Source organism: Poromitra crassiceps, assembly GCF_964638095.1.
Source record: "Poromitra crassiceps genome assembly, chromosome: 4".
In the NCBI taxonomy this organism is placed as follows: domain Eukaryota; kingdom Metazoa; phylum Chordata; class Actinopteri; order Beryciformes; family Melamphaidae; genus Poromitra; species Poromitra crassiceps.
In genome coordinates this window covers 40,411,192-40,429,474 of record NC_139626.1, presented here as the reverse complement: position 1 = coordinate 40,429,474, position 18,283 = coordinate 40,411,192, and the positions used below count along the sequence as shown (strand labels likewise).

Sequence of the window (18,283 nt, the reverse complement as noted above, 5' to 3'; positions counted from 1 at the left end):
CACGGCGACTTACGACGTCCCCCCGGGCGTGGCCGCAGCGCTACAGCAGGCGCTGGGTGATCGACCAATCCGGCGAGCTTCGGCGCGGTGACTTAGCAAAACCCCCCAAGAACCCTGCCTTGGCCTATTGGAATCATTACTACCGCTGGCACTTTTTCGCCCCTAATTACTTCAGTGACTTAGGATTTTATGAGACAACTCCGGGCTTCCGGGCTTTTAGCGACTTACGAAAACCACCGGCCGGCTTGGCCTCGGCGATACGGCGGGCGCTGGATAGAACGAGCACTTGTTCGCCAAGCAGCTTACGCCGGCGCACTCAGTCTCTACAGCGACTTACGAAAACCGCTGGCCGGCTTGGCCTCAGCGATCCAGCGGGCGCTGGATGGAGCCGGTTTACTGCGGCGCGCTGTATTAACATTTTTGGACTCCTACAACCTAGACAGGCTCCAGTGACTTACGTGCACGCGGCACTGGAAGGGGAACGCTTGTTCGACCGGCTTACTGCGGAGCGTTACCACTGCTGCACCTGGCTTAATTCTGAGCATTACTACTGCTGCGTGACTCTGGAAGAGGAACGCATGTTCGACCGGCTTACTGCGCAGCCTTACTACTGTTGCACCTGACTTACTTCGGAGCATAACTACTGCTGGCGCTATAGCTTAGCACCCCCTGGCGCTATAATATAATATATAATATAATGATGCATTTAGGATTTTGCTCAGGATAGTATATAATATAATGGTGCCTTTAGGATTTTACTCCGGCATCCGAGATGGACAAGTGCTAGCCATGTGTTTGTGAGCAGTAATGTGCTCGCTTTCCGTGCTGTTCTGAGACGGTTTATTTACAGTTTTATGCGTCGACTAGCCAGTCGGAGAATGGAGTTATTATGGCACTAGCGGGTGCCTGCACGAAGTGAGCAAAATTTATGATGGACTTCTGGAAGCACTGCAATAGCTGCTTGTATGTGTTTTAAATCCATTTGTTGTGTGGTTTTATTTTATTTTAATTCTTTCTTATTGTGCTGTCTGTGTTTGTGTACGTATTTTATATGGACCCGAGTCTGGAATAAAGTTTATGTATATGACTTTAGCGCCCCCTTGCGCTATAACTTCGGGGAGAGCGCTGGAAGGGAACACTTGTTCCGCGCTCCGCCGACTTACTCCGGGGCATTGCTACTGCTGGACGGTGACTTTAGACTCGCCCCTGCGCAACGAGCGACTTGCGGCGGCTTACTGCTGGCACTATAATTTCGGGGAGACCACACTTGTTCCACCGACTTACTTCGGAGCATTGCTACTGCTGCGCTATGACTTTAGACTCGCCCCTGCGCAACGAGCGACTTACGGCGGCTTACTGCTGGCGCTATAATTTCGGGGAGACCAGCACCAATGAAATGCGATGAAAGGGTGCTACTGCGCGGGTTTGCCTTTGCCATGCTGCTTAAGGCGGTTGCGTTTTTGGAACGTCTGTTTGAAGACGCTGGATTTGGTTCCGGCTTCGTCACCGGCCATGACTCCGCATTCAGCTTAATCAGAGACGTGACTTGATTTCGGCCTAGACAGTGGCACTGGATTTGATTTCCGGTTTCGTCGACAGCGAGACTAAGCATTCAGCTTGTAGTCAGAGACAATGAATTTAATTTCTAGCCCCCTCAGCCGTGTTGTGTTGCAAGGACCAGAACTGAATGAGTGGGCAGAGCTAAATGCGAATGCACCATGTGACTAGGTCTGCCTTGAGCTGGATATTACGGGCCAATAATTTGTGGGGATAATCCCATGTAGGCCTTCTAAAGTGCTGCTTGTGACCAGTCCTGCTTACGCGACGGAATGAATCAATGACGCTTAGGCTATTTAACACTTGAACTCTGGAAATCTTGGCCAGCAGGATAGCACGTTCGAATATTAGCAATTGTAGGCGTGCATGGACTAACACCCCAACGCCCCTTCCGGCATACAGCATTATGGACGCTAGAAGCTCGATTCGCTAAATGAATGGGATTAATGCCGGAATGCGATTAATGACTTTTCCGAGGCAACCCGGTGCTGAAGCTATGGCATTGACATGTGATTGATACGGAGATAGAGGGACGCAGGAGGTCTCTCAGCCTGATTGATATGACTGACAATCCGCAAGCGGCATGATACCAAGAAGCATTATTATTATGAGTGATGCAAGGATGCGGTGACGCACGGTGATGACGGCCCGGCGATGCCTGGAGAAGCCTGGACACCAATAGTCGCTGAACGGATATTTTTAACTTGCAGCATTATTACCGTGGAATGAGAGTAGGCCTATATGTGGAGCCGTATACCGATGATGGGCATCGCCCGCCGCACGGTTAAATGTCCAAATCATATACATTATATATGTATGTTATATGTATATATATGTATATTCAGTGAGCAGCACGGCTTCTGATAATTTGACTGGGTGGCTGGAGCATCGACTCAGAGAAAGGGAAACGTTTTTTTTTTTTTTTTTTTTTAATTAAAACGGAATCTGGCTGTCATTAGACATTGATTAACTGAACGCTATTGCTAACTGATGCTTTGAACGTCCATTTGCAATGATTCTGGCTGGCTATTAACTATTGTAAATTGTGCAATAAATGCAATGAATGCAATTTGAGCACGATGTGTGAATACGTTTAATGTTAATTGTTTAGGCCTAATTATTTAACACGTTAGAGATGTGTGTAGTTCTCCATAGATTTAGCCTCTTCATTTTGCTCTCGAATGCACCAGGTTATTTAATTTCACGTTATTGGATGAAGAGACATTTAGTGTAGCTCCGCCGTCTTTCTTTAGCTGTAGGCGAGGATATAACGACCAGTTCACGGAGATTGTCAAGAGATCATTCATTCACTATGATAAATGCATTGCTACTTATGCCCAGTTCGTTTCCTTCGCGCCCGACGTGCGGACCGCAGGGAATGGTTAGGTGATTGTTTTGAAGCACGCCGAAATGATTTGAAATTAAGATTTGGTTGCTAAAATTATATGGCACTGTTATGTATTAAAGAGGTGATTACATTACCGTTGTGCTCGACTACTGTCCGGGACGCGCTCCGCGGGCGTTCCCTGCGCTCGGGGCTGACGATGCTGCGAGCCGTCCCGGCTGGATAGCATTTAATCGTGGGAGCCGAATTCCCCGACCACGTCGTGGAACTGCGTCTGCCTCGAGCGTGGACCTGCTACGATGATGGAGCAGGACCTGCGCTTACGATGGCTTGATTAGCAGGATCAGAACGGCGGACGCTTGGAGACTGAATGGCTTGATGGCCCGAACAGAACGGGGCCGCGGATGGATGAGACTTGAAACTGAGGATTGCATGGCTGCGGCCAGCTCCGGGCCCGGAGCGCGCTCTCCCCCCGACTGCGAGTTATTGCCGTCCTCGCGCGGGCCCGCTTGCACGCTCTCGTCGACGAGATCCGCCGTTCGAGATGCACTCGGTGCCGCCGGAGCCTGCTGCCTGATGCCGTCTGCCCCCCGTCTGATGAGCACACGGGGCTGGCGGCTGGGAAGCCTGCTGCATCCCGTACCCGGGCTGGGATGTTTCGTAGTGCGTCTCCTCGTCGGCGCTGGATGTCTCGACCTCGAATTGGTACTGCGCCTCGAGGTCCATGTCTTCGAAGCTCGTCGTGCTGAGAGAGCGAACGGGGGTGAGTGGTACCGCGAACGCGAATGGCTTGATGGCAGAATCGGAAGGGATGATGCAGCTTGAGAATGGCGAAACACGACTTTCAGAGAAGTGAAACGCGGCTTCCAGAGAAGGAATTAGATCAGCTTAGTGCAGCGCTAGGGGACAGGGAACAAGGACCATGGTGCGCCCGGCGTGGCTATAAATACTGCCACGTCATGGCCTCGGCACTGACGACATTAACGCCGTCACCTAGGCAAGTGCGTCACTACTGCACTGACGACATTAACGACGTCACGCTGGGATTACTGCACTTGTCATCACGCTAGGATTACATGTGATGCTGAGGTCGCTATGTCTCTAGATTACGTGTGGCGTGAGGCAGCGTGACTGGTCTTCATCTTGAAACTAGGTCGAGACCATCATCTATCTACTAATAATCCTCGTGTAGTGGGATATTATAATATATATATATTATTGTCTGCACTTTAGAAAGTGCCAACAAGGATTACTGATCTGGTGATTTGGGAGACCATGGAAGGAGTTGCACTTCAACTTTCTGTCCATGAAACCATTCTTGAATGTGTTTAGTAGGAGGCATTCTTCTTTGGCCCTTATAAAAACACACAGAGCAATCATCAGACCCACTTTGGCTGTTTCACTTCCCACCCAATTCACCCATTTTGTGTCTAAAAGGCAGGAAGTAACACAGGTGCAAGCAGAACATTAATGAGGGTTTTCAACTTCCAATCCTTTTGGTGATCCAATCCCGGGGCCCTCGTTACTGTTTTACTTGCACCTGTTTTACTTCCTGCCTTTTAGACACAAAATGGGTGAATTGGGTGGGAAGTAAAAAAGGCCAATGACTCCCACAGCTGCTGCAAATACACTTACTGTTATTCTATGTTTAACATTTAGCAACAATGTGAGTTGAAGGCATCCTTTAGATTTCACCTGCTTTAAGCACAATGCATCCACATGCAGGGAAAAGGGTGAAAGGTGACTCATCAGACCATAGCTGAGCAAAGGTTCCTTTGGTCAGGTGTCCATGTGTTGTACTTGGAGGCAGTATGAATTATCAAACAACATACGGTACTATAGTAAACTCTCAAACAAGTTTAGCCAGTAGTGAATGCCCCTCCTGGGCTACCATACAGTAGTGCTAGACTGGCAAAAATAACTAAATACATAAAAAAAAATCTGTTGCTCATCTGTTGTTCATCATGATCTATTGAGACTAACTGGAACCTTCGATATTTTTGTAGCAATCGGTGATCATTTAATCGAGATGAAAAAGAGACTTATTACTGGGAGACTTCTCTGAGACAAATGAAATTGAATTGTCGGTGTGTTTTCACGTTGGATATATATATATCTATATATATCTATATCTATATCTATAAGCAAGCAACATTTATTTTAGTCATGTAATGGATATTAAGCAGATCAATATTGTACAACAATATTGATCTGTTTAATATCCATTACATTTATATTACTTTACTTTATTGGTTTATTGTGACGGGACAATGCACATTAATGGACATGTTCAGAAAAACAGAAGCCTCTATATACGAAAACATGTAAATATGCCGGAGTTAGCTAATGCTAATTTACATCCGTAGTCCCCAATAAATATCAAAACAATCACTCATTACATTCATTCAACGCACAAACTGATATACATGTAACGTGTCATCGCAAGAGATACCACAACATTACAGACATCAAAATTACAGCAAAACACAGACAGGATGTACATGCAACATGTCAGTGCTAAAAGAAGAATACTACACCTTACATTCGACAGGTTACATGATAATACATAAATACAATATGGAAGGCTACTCTACTCTCTCTTAAGTGCTACACTTAAGTGGTGAAAATAATATATAAAAATAATGTATAAAATAAATGTTGCCTATATAAGCAACAGTTTATTGGGATCTTTCCAATTTATTTTAGTCATGTAACGATAATAAACAGATCAATATTGTAGAGTTTTTTCATATTATGCTCTCAGAAATTGCTATTTTATTTTATGATTTCAATTGAATCTAACTCAACAAACTACAATATATTATCATGTCGTGAAAAGGTAATAGGTTACCAGTGTTCTGAAAATGAAATCAGTATTACATATTAATAAAGTGCAGGAAGATAGACAGGAAAGAATAATGTTGATAATTATAAGCCTAAACGACCAAGGCAAATAACTGACCATGAGCCAGTGGTCATCAAAAAACAGGTAATAACTCAAGTGTCCTCATATAAATATTTAGGTGTACACATAGATAATCTTCTCTGCTGGAAAACACATATTGACAAACCGTGCAACAAACTGCAGCAGAGGCTTTGCTTCTTAAGACGGCTGAGGTTGTACTCAGTGAGCAGCCACATCATGTTGCTGTTCTACCGGGCGAGTCTAGAGAGTGTGATCAGATATGGACTAACAGCATGGTTTGGTAACCTTACTGTTCAACTGAGAAGCAGGCTGGCCAGCATGCACAAGGCCATTAAAATAATAGGTAAGAAAGAATATGAGCCCATACAAAAACACCCCCTCTTCTCTGAATATGAAACTCTGCCATCAGGCAGGAGACTCCGGGTGTCAAAGTGCAACACAAACCGCTTGAAGCTTTCCTTTGTTCCAGCCTCCATTAAGTTGCTGAACCCTACAAAACATTAGAGCAGGTGTGTCAAACTCAATTTCATCCCGGGCCACATCAGCATTATGGTTGTCCTCAAAGGGTCGGTTGTAAATATAACACAATATAAATGTATCTAGCCTACATATTTCATATTGCCTCTGATTCGATTATTATTGTTACAAGATTACAAGATCAGTTACAACATTCTGACACAAGTTTTAGATGTTTCAATAATGCCTATGCTAAACATCCATTTGTTCAACAATATTAAACTATTTTCTGCACTCTTTTTGTCAAAAGCAATTGGATTAACTTAGTTAACAGACAATTTCTTGTGACTTACCTGGCCAAATGTGATACACAGAGAAAGACAAAGCAGCTCTTCTTCTCACTAGACTGTACTGTTCTCTGATGGATGAAGAATGAGGGAAAAGGAAAATGTCACATGATGTGTTGTCCCACCTCCTCCTTTATAGCCAACCAACACATTAGGGAGCGGTCAGCAATGGTGACACTTTCAGTGAAAGCTCACAGACACAGTGATCTGTCTGTCTGTCTGTCATACTCTGCATACTTCAGTCAAACATTTCCAAGTTGCTGACAAAGTTGGCGACTATATAAAACCTTAACCCGGTAGAAAATATATTTTGCATCAATGCATTTGGCTCCCCAACAAACATATTAGGGCAGGTGTCAGCAACCTATGGCTGGGGGCCACTTCTGGCACATGAAAGGTTAACCAGTGGCATGGCAGCACTCAGTAGCAATACGATTAAGATTAAGATTAAGATTAAGATTAAACTGGACGGCCAAACCCTGTCTTCATTTGTCACAAACACTCTAAAGCTGTAATGGCTGCATTCTGGAAAGAGAACACGTGCAGGGGAACCATTTTGTCAGAGAGTAGAGGAAGTACAGCCTGGTAAAAACCAACTTGACAATGTGACCTCAAATTCTGTTTCGCTGTACGTAGACCGAAACAGAATGTGAGGTCAGGTTCTCAGGTTATCAGGCTTGAGGACGTACAGCTTCATCTAAACGGGTGGAGTTGATAGGCAACTCTTCTTCATTCCAAAGAAAGTTTTGATGTGGAAATGGCATGAGGAAGAAAAACAAAAACATGATCCAGACAGTCATCATTATGATACTCTTTGTCTGGTTAACACTGAAAATTCCATGTGTTTCAACTGATTTAGGACAAACAACATTCTGCTTTTTTGCACCATATAAATGTAATAAACTCCAAGATGGGTTGAAGCTGGTCTCACTCATGCCAGTTGGACAGCTCAAATCCTTGGTTGAGGACTTCTTTAGTACTGTTCTTGCATCACCTAGCTGTGGTTATTATTACCAACAATGTTTTAATTACTTTTAGGCTAGCTATAATATTAATAACACAAGAGATTATGTTTAAAAAAAAGTTGTCCCTGTATTTTCCTATTGTCTATTATTGTCTATTGTCTATTATTGTACTGTATTATTGCTCTTCTGTGAAGAGGGCACAAGATGTTTTTCCTCTGTAAATAAAGGTTACTGTTTAGATCACCTTTCTCATTCTAGTGTTGCTCATAAAGCAAATTATTCACTAGTGACTTGTTCGCAGGCCGACATTGTAATTAAGAATTTTGTTCTTAATTGTCTCGCCTGGTAAAATAAAGGTAAAATAAAAAATAAAAGTTTAGACACATTTGTCATTCCTAAATGTCACCACAATTGCCATCGACTTAAAAGCCTTTCTTGTCACCCATGCTTTTTTTCCCTACTAAAAATCTCTGTGTGGTGGGATATTAGACTGATGTTGGACTGTAAAGTCTCCAGTTGTTTGAGGTGGAAGCTTTATTCCTTCTTTCTAGAAAGTGCCAACAAGGATTACTGATCTAGTCATTTTGGAGGCCATGGAAGGAGTTGGACTTCAACTTTCTGCCCATGAAACCATTCTTGAATGTGTTTAGTATAGGCATTCTTCTTTGGCCCATACAAAAACACGCAGAGCAATCATGAGAACAAATTCACCTTTTTCACTTCCCACCCAATTCACCCATTTTCAATAATGAGAGACTAGAGAGAAGGTACAAATAAACTTTATTGATAGTAATTTGATTTGGCCTATGACTCCATGATATGATGATGGTTCCTCCTGAGTTGTGCGGAGGACGTCAGTGATTTATAGGATAGATAATTCCTCCCACAGGGAATTCATCAGGAGCCATGACATTGGTGGTGATCAGGATAGGAGGTGGGGCAAAACATTGCTTTCAACAAGGTTTCAGCAACTGAGAGGTGACGGCACATAGGTGAGTTACAACACAGCAAGATACATGGGAACTTTTATACAACTCATTCAGTTGATTGGCCAGCAGAAAAACGAGGGAAATTAGCTGATTGGGTATAGTCCAGAAAGAGGGAAACCGTGGGAGACAGTGATTGGACAAGGAATGAACGAAGGGGGCGTGTATATCAATGAGTGAATGATATAACTGACTGGCACATTTTAATAAAGTGCAGGAAGATAGAAGATAGAATCATGTTGATAATGTAAGCCTATAGTAAACTATACACAATGCTATGATACTATTATTGTAGACGCTATCAGTGTTGTCTGGTGATTATCATTCCAACTTAAGATGTAAACTTGGCCATATTGCATGGCGATACAGATGGGCCCAGCTCAGAGATGCAAAGAAGATGAGGGAACATCAGCGATAGAAGAGCAGTACAGCTGCCTCAGTAATTTGCCTGGATGCACTCCATTGTTGGTTGTCCCCATCGCCACTCCCATCAAAGGAAGTGAAGTCTCCACATTGGTTTGGTGCATCTTGAGGGAAGTGTCCTCCTCCACCAATACAGTACTATATTAAAAAAAAGAAAATATGTAAAACAAAAACACATAGAGACTTGTGATACTTATGAAAACTTTCCTCTGTCTTACATTAGTTCTGCAGTAACCTAACCCTGGAATACTTCTTTGTTGTAATATCTGCCATTACTGACGTACTGCATCAAAGTAGTCACATTTTGGTCTACCAAAAAAGTCTATAAAGAAACTTGAACTACAGAACTCTGCTGCTAGACTTTTAACTAAGACCAAGAAGAGAGAGCACATCACTCCTGTTTTATCAGAACTACACTGGCTCCCCATTCCTTTTAGAATTGATTTTAAGGTCATTTTTAATTACTTACAAAGCACTTAATGGCACAGCACCTTCATACATTTTAGATTTCTTTACACCCTACCAACCGCAAAGAGCCCTTAGGTCCTCAAATTCCTGTCTTTTAGCTGTTCCAAAAGTACTACACAAACATAGCGGGGAAACTGCTTTTATGCACTATGTACCAAAACTGTGGAACACCTTGCCCGACTACATTAAACAGGCAAGCTCCGTGAACATTTTTAAAAAGAAGCTAAAAACCTACCTTTATTCGAAGGCCTTTAACTAACCGCTTATTTTATTTTATTTTATTTTTATTTAGTGTTTTATCCCCATGCAAGTTCTTAGTTTCTTTTTGTTCCATTTAGATTTTATTTTTATTTTTTATCCTTTTATTATTTTTACCTCTATTTTATTTACGTTATCATTTTTATTGTGTTAACTTATTTTCATGTCTATAAATTGTCTATTTTATTTTCTTTTCTTTTTTCTTTTTTTTTCTTTTTCTTTTTTTTCTTTACTTCTATTTTAATTATACTATCATTCTTATTGTGTTTACTTATTTCCATGTCTACAAATTGGTTGTAATGTATTCAGGGGCGCCGTATAGGGGGGGAAAGGTAGGACGATTCTAAGGGCCCTTGAAGCTGACAGGGGCCCTGTCAGCTTCAAGGGCCCTAAAAGCTTGGACACTAGGCAATTTTTTGCAGTATTAAATTATTAACCTATTGTAATGAATATACTATTTTATTCAATGTACTAGTAAAACGAATTGCTTCTTTTTGGCAAAAAAGAAAAAATCCTCTTGCAGACACACACCCCTTCGATTTTCAAGAAATGGTTTCTCCCTGCTGAGAAATAGGCACGCCTCCCATCCAGGCAGCGTGGTGGGCAGAGTTGCGCGCTGATCAATCAGATGAGAGGAGAGAGGAGAGACCAGCAACATGCCAAAAGAAAGAGAGGAGAGAGAAAAGAAAGGACAACAGTTCCTCACGCAGTTTTATAGGAAGGCAGGTGAGGTGAGTGCTGGAATGGTGCAGCTGCTGTCTGCCTGTCTCTGTGTGAGAGATAGGCTACACTACGTGAATCACTCTGCCTGCCATGTTAACCTAGAGAACTGTCTAGTCTGTCCCGCGCCATCTGAACATTTATTCAACTTTTCTTAACTACTGTATATAATAAGTAATAATAATAATAAAAAAATAAGAAGGATCAACACAATTTATTTGTCCACATAATGACCATCATATGAAAGGAAAAGCAGCCCACAAATGACAGCCAATGAGAAAAGGAGAACATAATGATATTAAGACTGAATAATGATATCACAACAGTCTCATGCTAAACACTCCTGTTGGACTCCACATGTGTATCAATATTATTTCTAGTCATTAGTTGATAGTATTTCTTTGTTCCCTCTGGTGTATTCAGAGCAGAGAGAGAGTATGATGATTCAACAGGGATGAGAGTGAGAAAAGGAGCAAATATTGATGGTTAAGACTGAATAATGACAACACTACAGTGTTATCCTAATATAATTTAAAATGCAATATTATCCTCTAAATCAGCTTCAAACAGCCCAAATTTTGTGGGGCCCATGCTATGTCCTGTCATGGGGCCCAAAATCCCTGGCGGCGCCCCTGAATGTATTCTCTTTTGCTATGGTCTGATTACTCCTGTTTTAAATGTCTTTTTCTTGCATGTCCAGCACTTTGAGCTGCATTTTATGTATGATAGGTGCTATACAAATAAAGCTTATTATTATTATTATAAATCAACTCTCACATGTTCAACATCGCCTCCTGTTGGTTTTGTCCCAGAGCAGATGGCAGTGGCAGCACGCTGATAGTTGATAGCTCTGAAGCTGATGTAGCCTGGGGTAAACTGAGCTGATGGAGAAGCAATAAATAAATAAATAAATAGATAAATGGTCGATCAATCAGTCGGTGCATCAGTGCATGTGTCAAGTTAGTGTAAATAGATGTAAAGAGCTTTCACTGGACAGATCACATGAGCACAGAAACCTGCACATACTGTGCATTAGTACATTCTATATTGTACCAAGATCACAGCAGAAGACAAGAGCAGCACATAGACTATCTGCTAGTACACACAACATGCTCATTTTAAATACTATTACCTCTCGCATCGGGTCCATAAAACATGCTTGTGGTGTCTGCATCTCCATGATCATATATGATAGGGAAGGATGGTCCATTATCCGTGATTGCCGAGAGTGTATCATTGTACCTCACTGGGTAACGCTTGAAATGGCAAAAAATGAATGTTAGTGCTATTTTCCTACATCAAACACAGTGAAACATTACACATTCAATTATTAAACTAATAGTACTGCAAATTACTTTTTAAATGTAGTGCTTTTACCATTTAGGTACTCTAAAATAAATGCTGTAAAATCAGCTGGGGGGATGCATATTCAAAAAAGAAAGCTTGTAGGTTACTACTGGCTCCATTCAGGCCTGCTCAAAAGAATAGCAACCCTGCATTATAAAGGAATAGTTCACCCTGAAATGAAAATTCAGTCATTATCTACTCCTCCCCCCCCCCCCCCCCCCGCCCCCATGCCAGTAGAAAGTAAGGTTTGTTAGTCCATACAACAGTCCTGGAGCTTCCCATTTTAATGATTTTTAATGTTTTGATGAACCAAAACAACCCCAATCCAAGTCAGAAACACAACAGCACTGTGAGCCTGTTGGAATTCAAAAACCTTACTATTAACACTTGACTAGCCTGTACTCTACTACTGTACTGTACTGTACTGTACTGTACTGTAGCCTACTGTACTGTACTGTACTGTACTGTACTGTACTGTACTGTACTGTACTTACTGTACTATACTGTACTGTACTGTAATGTACAGTCAACCTAGTGACATCATCTATCTAGCAGCGTCCAGTTGGTGAAAAAGTGAAATGTTCTTCTTCCTACCATTTCCTAGAGCTTCCCAGTTGTTCCCAGTATAGTAGTAAGGATTTTGAACATTTTGATGAATCAAAATTACCCCAATTCAAGTCAGAAACACAACAGCGCTGTGAGCCTGTTAGAATTCAAAATTCTTATACCAACACAGAACTAGCCTGTACTCCACTACTGTACTGTACTGTACTCCACTAGTACTGTACCGTTCTGTTCTGTACTGTACTCCACTACTGTACTATACTGTACTGTACTCCACTAGTACTGTACTGTTCTGTACTGTAGGGGAGGTCCGGGACGAATGAAGCACTTTTTGTTTTTTTTGTCATTGTGTAAAGATTGTTTCAGCTGGAGTTATAATATTTTCATGTAAGCAACCTACACATGTCCTCTGGCAATACCAACCGTAGTTTCGTTCCATGGGTCAATACATCAGACGTCATCAGATGGCAACCAGAAGCTGCGCAATGCTTAATTTGTCCCACAGTGAAGGGACAAATAAAGCACAGGCGGGGGACTAATGTAGCGGTTGTGAAAAGGCACAAAAACAGCCAGGTAACAATTTTTTTCTGGCATTAATTCCTTCATCTTTTGGTCATCTAAGAAACTAAGTATTATGAAATACATTTTAATATGTTATATGTTGCAAATTAATATAATTATAACGTCTATCTATATATTTTGCTGATGTGATGTGATCAATATTTTACCTCCCTTAAATGGCTTATCCAAAGAAATATTTGAATGTGTGCATTTTTTTGCCCTCTGTCCGTGGTCCTCTTCCTTATGCGAGGCATTGTCCTGCAAGCACAGATAAATGCATAGCCTATTCAAGGCAATTGGAGCAAAGTGCTTTATTTGTCCCCCGTGCGTTTCCCTGGATGAAAGCTAAGCTAGCACAAAGGATATGCTAACATTACACACAAAACAATCATTGAGCTGTAGTCTACCGATAGGTCTAACAGATGAATAGCGTTAGCAGCATTAAATAAATAAATTCCAACACGCTAATAGAAAAATACACAGTTTGCAATATTTTACTCGCGTTTGAAAATAAGACGAAAAGGCAACGTTTTTGCGGATATCTCCGCCATCCACTGACTGGCCGAGCTGAAACTTCACAGGAAGTGAGGTACCAGGAAGTGTAACATGGGGGGAAAGAATCGTCTTCCTGGGTTTTGTCAAAGATAGTATATGAGGACAAGCTAATTCCGTCCCCCTGCTTAATTCGTCCCGGACCTCCCCTACTCCACTACTGTACAATACTGTAGTGTACTGTACTCTACTGTACTGTACTATACTATACTCTACTGTACTATACTCTACTGTACTCTACTTTACTGTACTCTACTGTACAGTCAACCTAGTGACATCTATCTAGCAGTGCCCCAGTTGGTGAAAAAGTTAAATGTTCATCTTCCTACCAATTCTAGGTACATTTCAGACTTGAAAGCAGTGTCCTGTCTCGTCTGAGAGGTGAAATGCAAATGAACGAGAGTCATATGATCAAATGTTTCATGTGAGTCATTCTGATTGGTGAGAATGAAATATTTCCCTGATTTAAATCCCTGTTCACTCCCTGTTAAGCTCAAGCCTTGCAAGTCAACTCAACAGTTCATCCTTTAAGGAACAGGGAATGAGCAGGAATACATTTGGATAGGAACATCTTTCTTGTAGGCTACTGGTTACATACATAACCCAAGTGCAGAATGTATTGAGGCACAGTAGATCTTACTGAAAAGAGTCCAAAGAGGTTCTCCCCATATCTGTGTAAGAAGCTGCTGGCTGTGTGGTATCGTAAGATGGCTGAGCTTCTCCAGTTCTCCAGTGGGCTGTTGTTGGGAACATGCCACACTGACATATCACTTGCAGATAAGTCATAGTAGCCAGGATTCTGGGAAAGAAAGGCAACAAGTGAAGCAACCATCCCTGTGTAGTAATTTATTTCAACTGGACTTTAAAGCATTGATGTTTTTCTCGTGAATGATGTTTGTCAGTCAGTATCGTCAGTATAGTCAGGAACCATCTACTGTAGCCCACCTTGAAGTCATCAGAGGTGGCACTTTCGACTGTTCCAAAGACGTTTCTGTTGGCCCAGTTTCCATCTCCTCCTGGCAGATTAATGTTGTCCCCCTGCTGGCTGGACCAGAGGTCACCCAGTGTACATCTGCCATTCATGTTGTTCTCATGTACGCTCGCCACCAGGGTCCAGCCACCGCCTGCAGTGGTCATGTCACAGAAAGTCTGGTAGACCGTGCCACCAGCAGTGGTCAGGTAGTGCAACCCATCTAAATGAAGGAAGACAGAGGAGTGTCATGACAATGTCTAGTAGGAATCACAACTCCAAAACCTAATCAGGAGGGCTGGTCAAATCATTGGCATGCAGCCCCCATCTTCTCTCCAGGAGATTTTCGAGGAGACAGCGAGGAAGCAGGCCTTGAAATCACCTGCGATCCAAACCACATCCTTCATACAGAGTATGAGCTGCTGCTGTCAGGCAGAAGGTACAGGTTACCAAACCACATCCTTCATACAGAGTAAGATGAACAGGTATACATTTTCTTTTGTTCCACTGTCAACCCAACTACTTAACAGTAAGAGATGATATATTGTAGAGCATCTGTGCAAGACCTAACATTCCAGTTTATTATCAATTTTTTTCTAGGGCATCGGTGCAATATTTAACTCTTCATTTGATCATCAAATCTATTTCTTGGGGGGAGGGGTAACATTTCCTTTGTACAGGGCATTGTGCAATATTAGGTAATAGTCTTTGTGTGTATGTTTTTGATGCATAGGGATATCGGTATTGAATGTTAATTGTAGTTTGATTGTGCATGCACTGTGTGTATATGTGTGCTATGACGCCACCTACTGTATGTTCTCTCAAATGCCCAAGACATATTTCTCCTAAAGGAGACAAGAAAGGCTAATAATCCAATCTAATCTTATCTAATCTAATCTAATCTAATCTAATCTAATCTAATCTAATCTAATCTAATCTAACCTAATCTAATCTAATCTAATCTAATCTAATCTAAAATGGATTTGATCAAAATCACCCAAATAATAACAATGAGATTACTGATGTTGCACTGCTCTGAACACCAATTCACCTGTGTTAACATCAAATTCATCTTTTAGTCGTTTGCAGCTTCTGGAACTTCTGGGGTCAGCACCTGCACAGAAAAGATCAGATTCTGATTCATGAATTCTAGCATCACCACCACATGTATAAGTGTTTGTCAGTTCAGTCTTTTTTTTTTTGTAACTTTATTTTTAATGTTTTTGTTTTAGAACAGAGTGTTTGCATCATATTCCAACATTTCTCCACATGAGTGACAGTTTTACAAATGCAAACTCACAAAATTAAAAAAAAAAAAAAAAAAAAAAACATTCAGGTCATCCTGATGGGTGTTACAGATCAATTCTTAGTTTTTTAATAGTTAGCTTTGTGTTAAGTTATGTTGTTCGGTTACTTGTTCCAATCAGCTTCAGAGAGAGAGAGAAGTATAGAGCGAAAAATAGAGAGAGAAAAAAATGAGACATATACATGTATAATATATAATACATTCGATGTGAAAATACACATGGGCCAAACGGGCATAAACAAGGCTAAATGGGAATGGAAGCTCCTCCTACACTCGTATGCGCCAACCATTTGGACCAGAACCCATCAAATTGATCCTTTCTCAATCTTAGATAGAAGGTCAGCTTTTCCATCTCATATATTTCCTGTACAATTGCTATCCACTCTTTTTTTGTTGGTGGGTCCTGGTTTAGCCATTTTCTTGTTATTGTTTTTTTGCTGGCTACAAGAAGTATTTTGAGGAGGTATTTATCTTGGGGATTAAATTCGATTGGTATATTCCCCAGGTATATGGTGCCAAAACTGTCATCTATTTCAAAACCCAGTATTAATTTGATCTCTGAGATTATTTTTAACCAGTAATCTTGGATTGCTGGGCATTTCCAAAATATGTGATAGTGATCAGCCATTGAATTATTGCATTTTCTCCAGCAATTACCGGATTCTATCGTTCTGTAAATATTTTCTTCTTGGAGTAATAAAAAATCTGATAAGGTTCTTCCATGAAAATTCTCTCCATTGGCCGGAGCTGGAGGTGGAGGATTGCATATCGCATATGTTTAACCATTGGTCCTCTGTTATGGTTATGTCTGCTTCTTTTTCCCATTTAGCCTTTACATATAGAGTAGAGTGATTTGTCAGTTCAGTCTTAAAGGTACAGTAGGCTGCTTTTTATAATGTGTTTATCAAACATATTTCTAGTGATTAAACAAGAGAGCAGACAGTATCAAAGAAGTTATTAGAGTTAGAGGAACTGTAGGTTAATGCCATACCTGACACATGGTGAACAACCAGGGGAAGGATAACAAGAAGAATGATCCATTTTTCCATGACTGAGGAGACCCAAAGATCAGTTACAAAATTCTGACCCAAGTTTTAGATGTTTCAATACTGCCATTATGTTTCAATACTGCCATTATGTTTCAAACTTTCAATACTGCCTTTATGCTAAACATCCATTTGTTCAACAAAATGAAACTATTTTCTGCACTCTTTTTAGGGACCATTTCTTGTGACTTACCTGGCCAAATGTGATACACAGAGAAAGACAAAGCAGCTCTTCTTCTCACTAGACTGTACTGTTCTCTGATGGATGAAGAATGAGGGAAAAGGAAAATGTGGCATGATGTGTTGTCCCACCTCCTCCTTTATAGCCAACCAACACATTAGGGAGCGGCCAGCCAAGGTGACACTTTCAGTGAAAGCTCACAGACACAGTGATCTGTCTCTCTGTCATACTCTGCATACTTCAGTGAAACATTTCCAAGTTGCTGACAAGTTGGCGACGATTTATAAAACCCTAACCCTATAAAAACTATCTTTTGCATCAATGCATTTGGCTTATTTTTTTATTTTTTTATTACCAGGCCAGAGGACGTACAGCTTCATCTAAACGGGTGCAGTTGATAGGCAACTCTTCTTCATTCCAAAGAAAGTTTGGATGTGGAAATGGCATGAGGAAGAAAAACAAAAACATGATCCAGACAGTCATCATTATGATACTCTTTGTCTGGTTAACACTCAAACTTCCATGTGTTTCAACTGATTTAGGACAAACAACATTCTGCTTTTTTGCACCATATACATTTTATAAACTCCAAGATGGATTTAAGCTGGTCTCACTCATGCCAGTTGGACAGTTCAAATCCTTTGTTGAGGACTTCTTTAGTATTCTTCTTGTTTCACCTAGCTGTGGTTATTATTACCAACAATGTTTTAATTACTTTTAGACTAGCTATACAATTAATAACATGAGATATGTTTAAAAAAGTTGTCCCTTTATTTTGCTATTGTCTATTATTGTCTATTGTCTATTATTGTACTGTATTATTGCTATTCTGTAAACAGGGCACAATATGTTTTTCCTCTGTAAATAAAGGTTACTGTTTATTGAGAGATTTGAGATTCACTTTATTGTCACTTCAATCATGAGAGGCCAGTTCGTAGGATTTAACAAACTTTATTTAGCAATCGGCATGCATGGCAAATGCTTTGGCGCATGACTCCATTAGCCAGTGGCGCTGCTCTTGAGGCAAGAGGAGGGCATCTGCTCAGGCTAGGAGATCCCCCCCAGTGGCGCTGCTCTTGAGGCAAGAGGAGGGCATCTGCTTAGGCTAGGAGATCCCCCCCCCGTGGGGGATCAGGAGTCACGACTCGTTGGTGGCGGACTGGGGAGGTGGGTGGGGCAAAACAACGCTCCGGAGGAGGGCTCAAGGGAGATGGACTGCTGTGAAGCTGCTGCTGTTATGATCGGCCAGAGAGAGAGAGGTGACGTAGAACCCTTGCTATATATATGAGAATTAACTGACGTCAT

The 18,283-nt window shown here is 41.4% G+C and overlaps 1 protein-coding gene across 1 annotated transcript in view; it reads right to left on the bottom strand.

Annotated features, from left to right (window-relative positions):
- LOC310775778 (intelectin-like) overlaps positions 1–16,800 on the bottom strand; it is a gene marked incomplete at both ends in the record, with an annotated part of 28,786 nt that extends 11,986 nt beyond the window's left edge. Inside the window, 9 exons of the mRNA XM_083635912.1 lie at positions 3,227–3,496; positions 3,546–3,722; positions 9,031–9,143; positions 11,229–11,332; positions 11,584–11,707; positions 14,116–14,274; positions 14,421–14,668; positions 15,497–15,559; positions 16,743–16,800. Coding sequence (XP_083492038.1) covers positions 3,227–3,496; positions 3,546–3,722; positions 9,031–9,143; positions 11,229–11,332; positions 11,584–11,707; positions 14,116–14,274; positions 14,421–14,668; positions 15,497–15,559; positions 16,743–16,800 — 1,316 coding nt within the window. The remainder of the gene's footprint in view (positions 1–3,226; positions 3,497–3,545; positions 3,723–9,030; positions 9,144–11,228; positions 11,333–11,583; positions 11,708–14,115; positions 14,275–14,420; positions 14,669–15,496; positions 15,560–16,742) is intronic.
- Between the last annotated feature and the right edge of the window lie 1,483 nt (positions 16,801–18,283).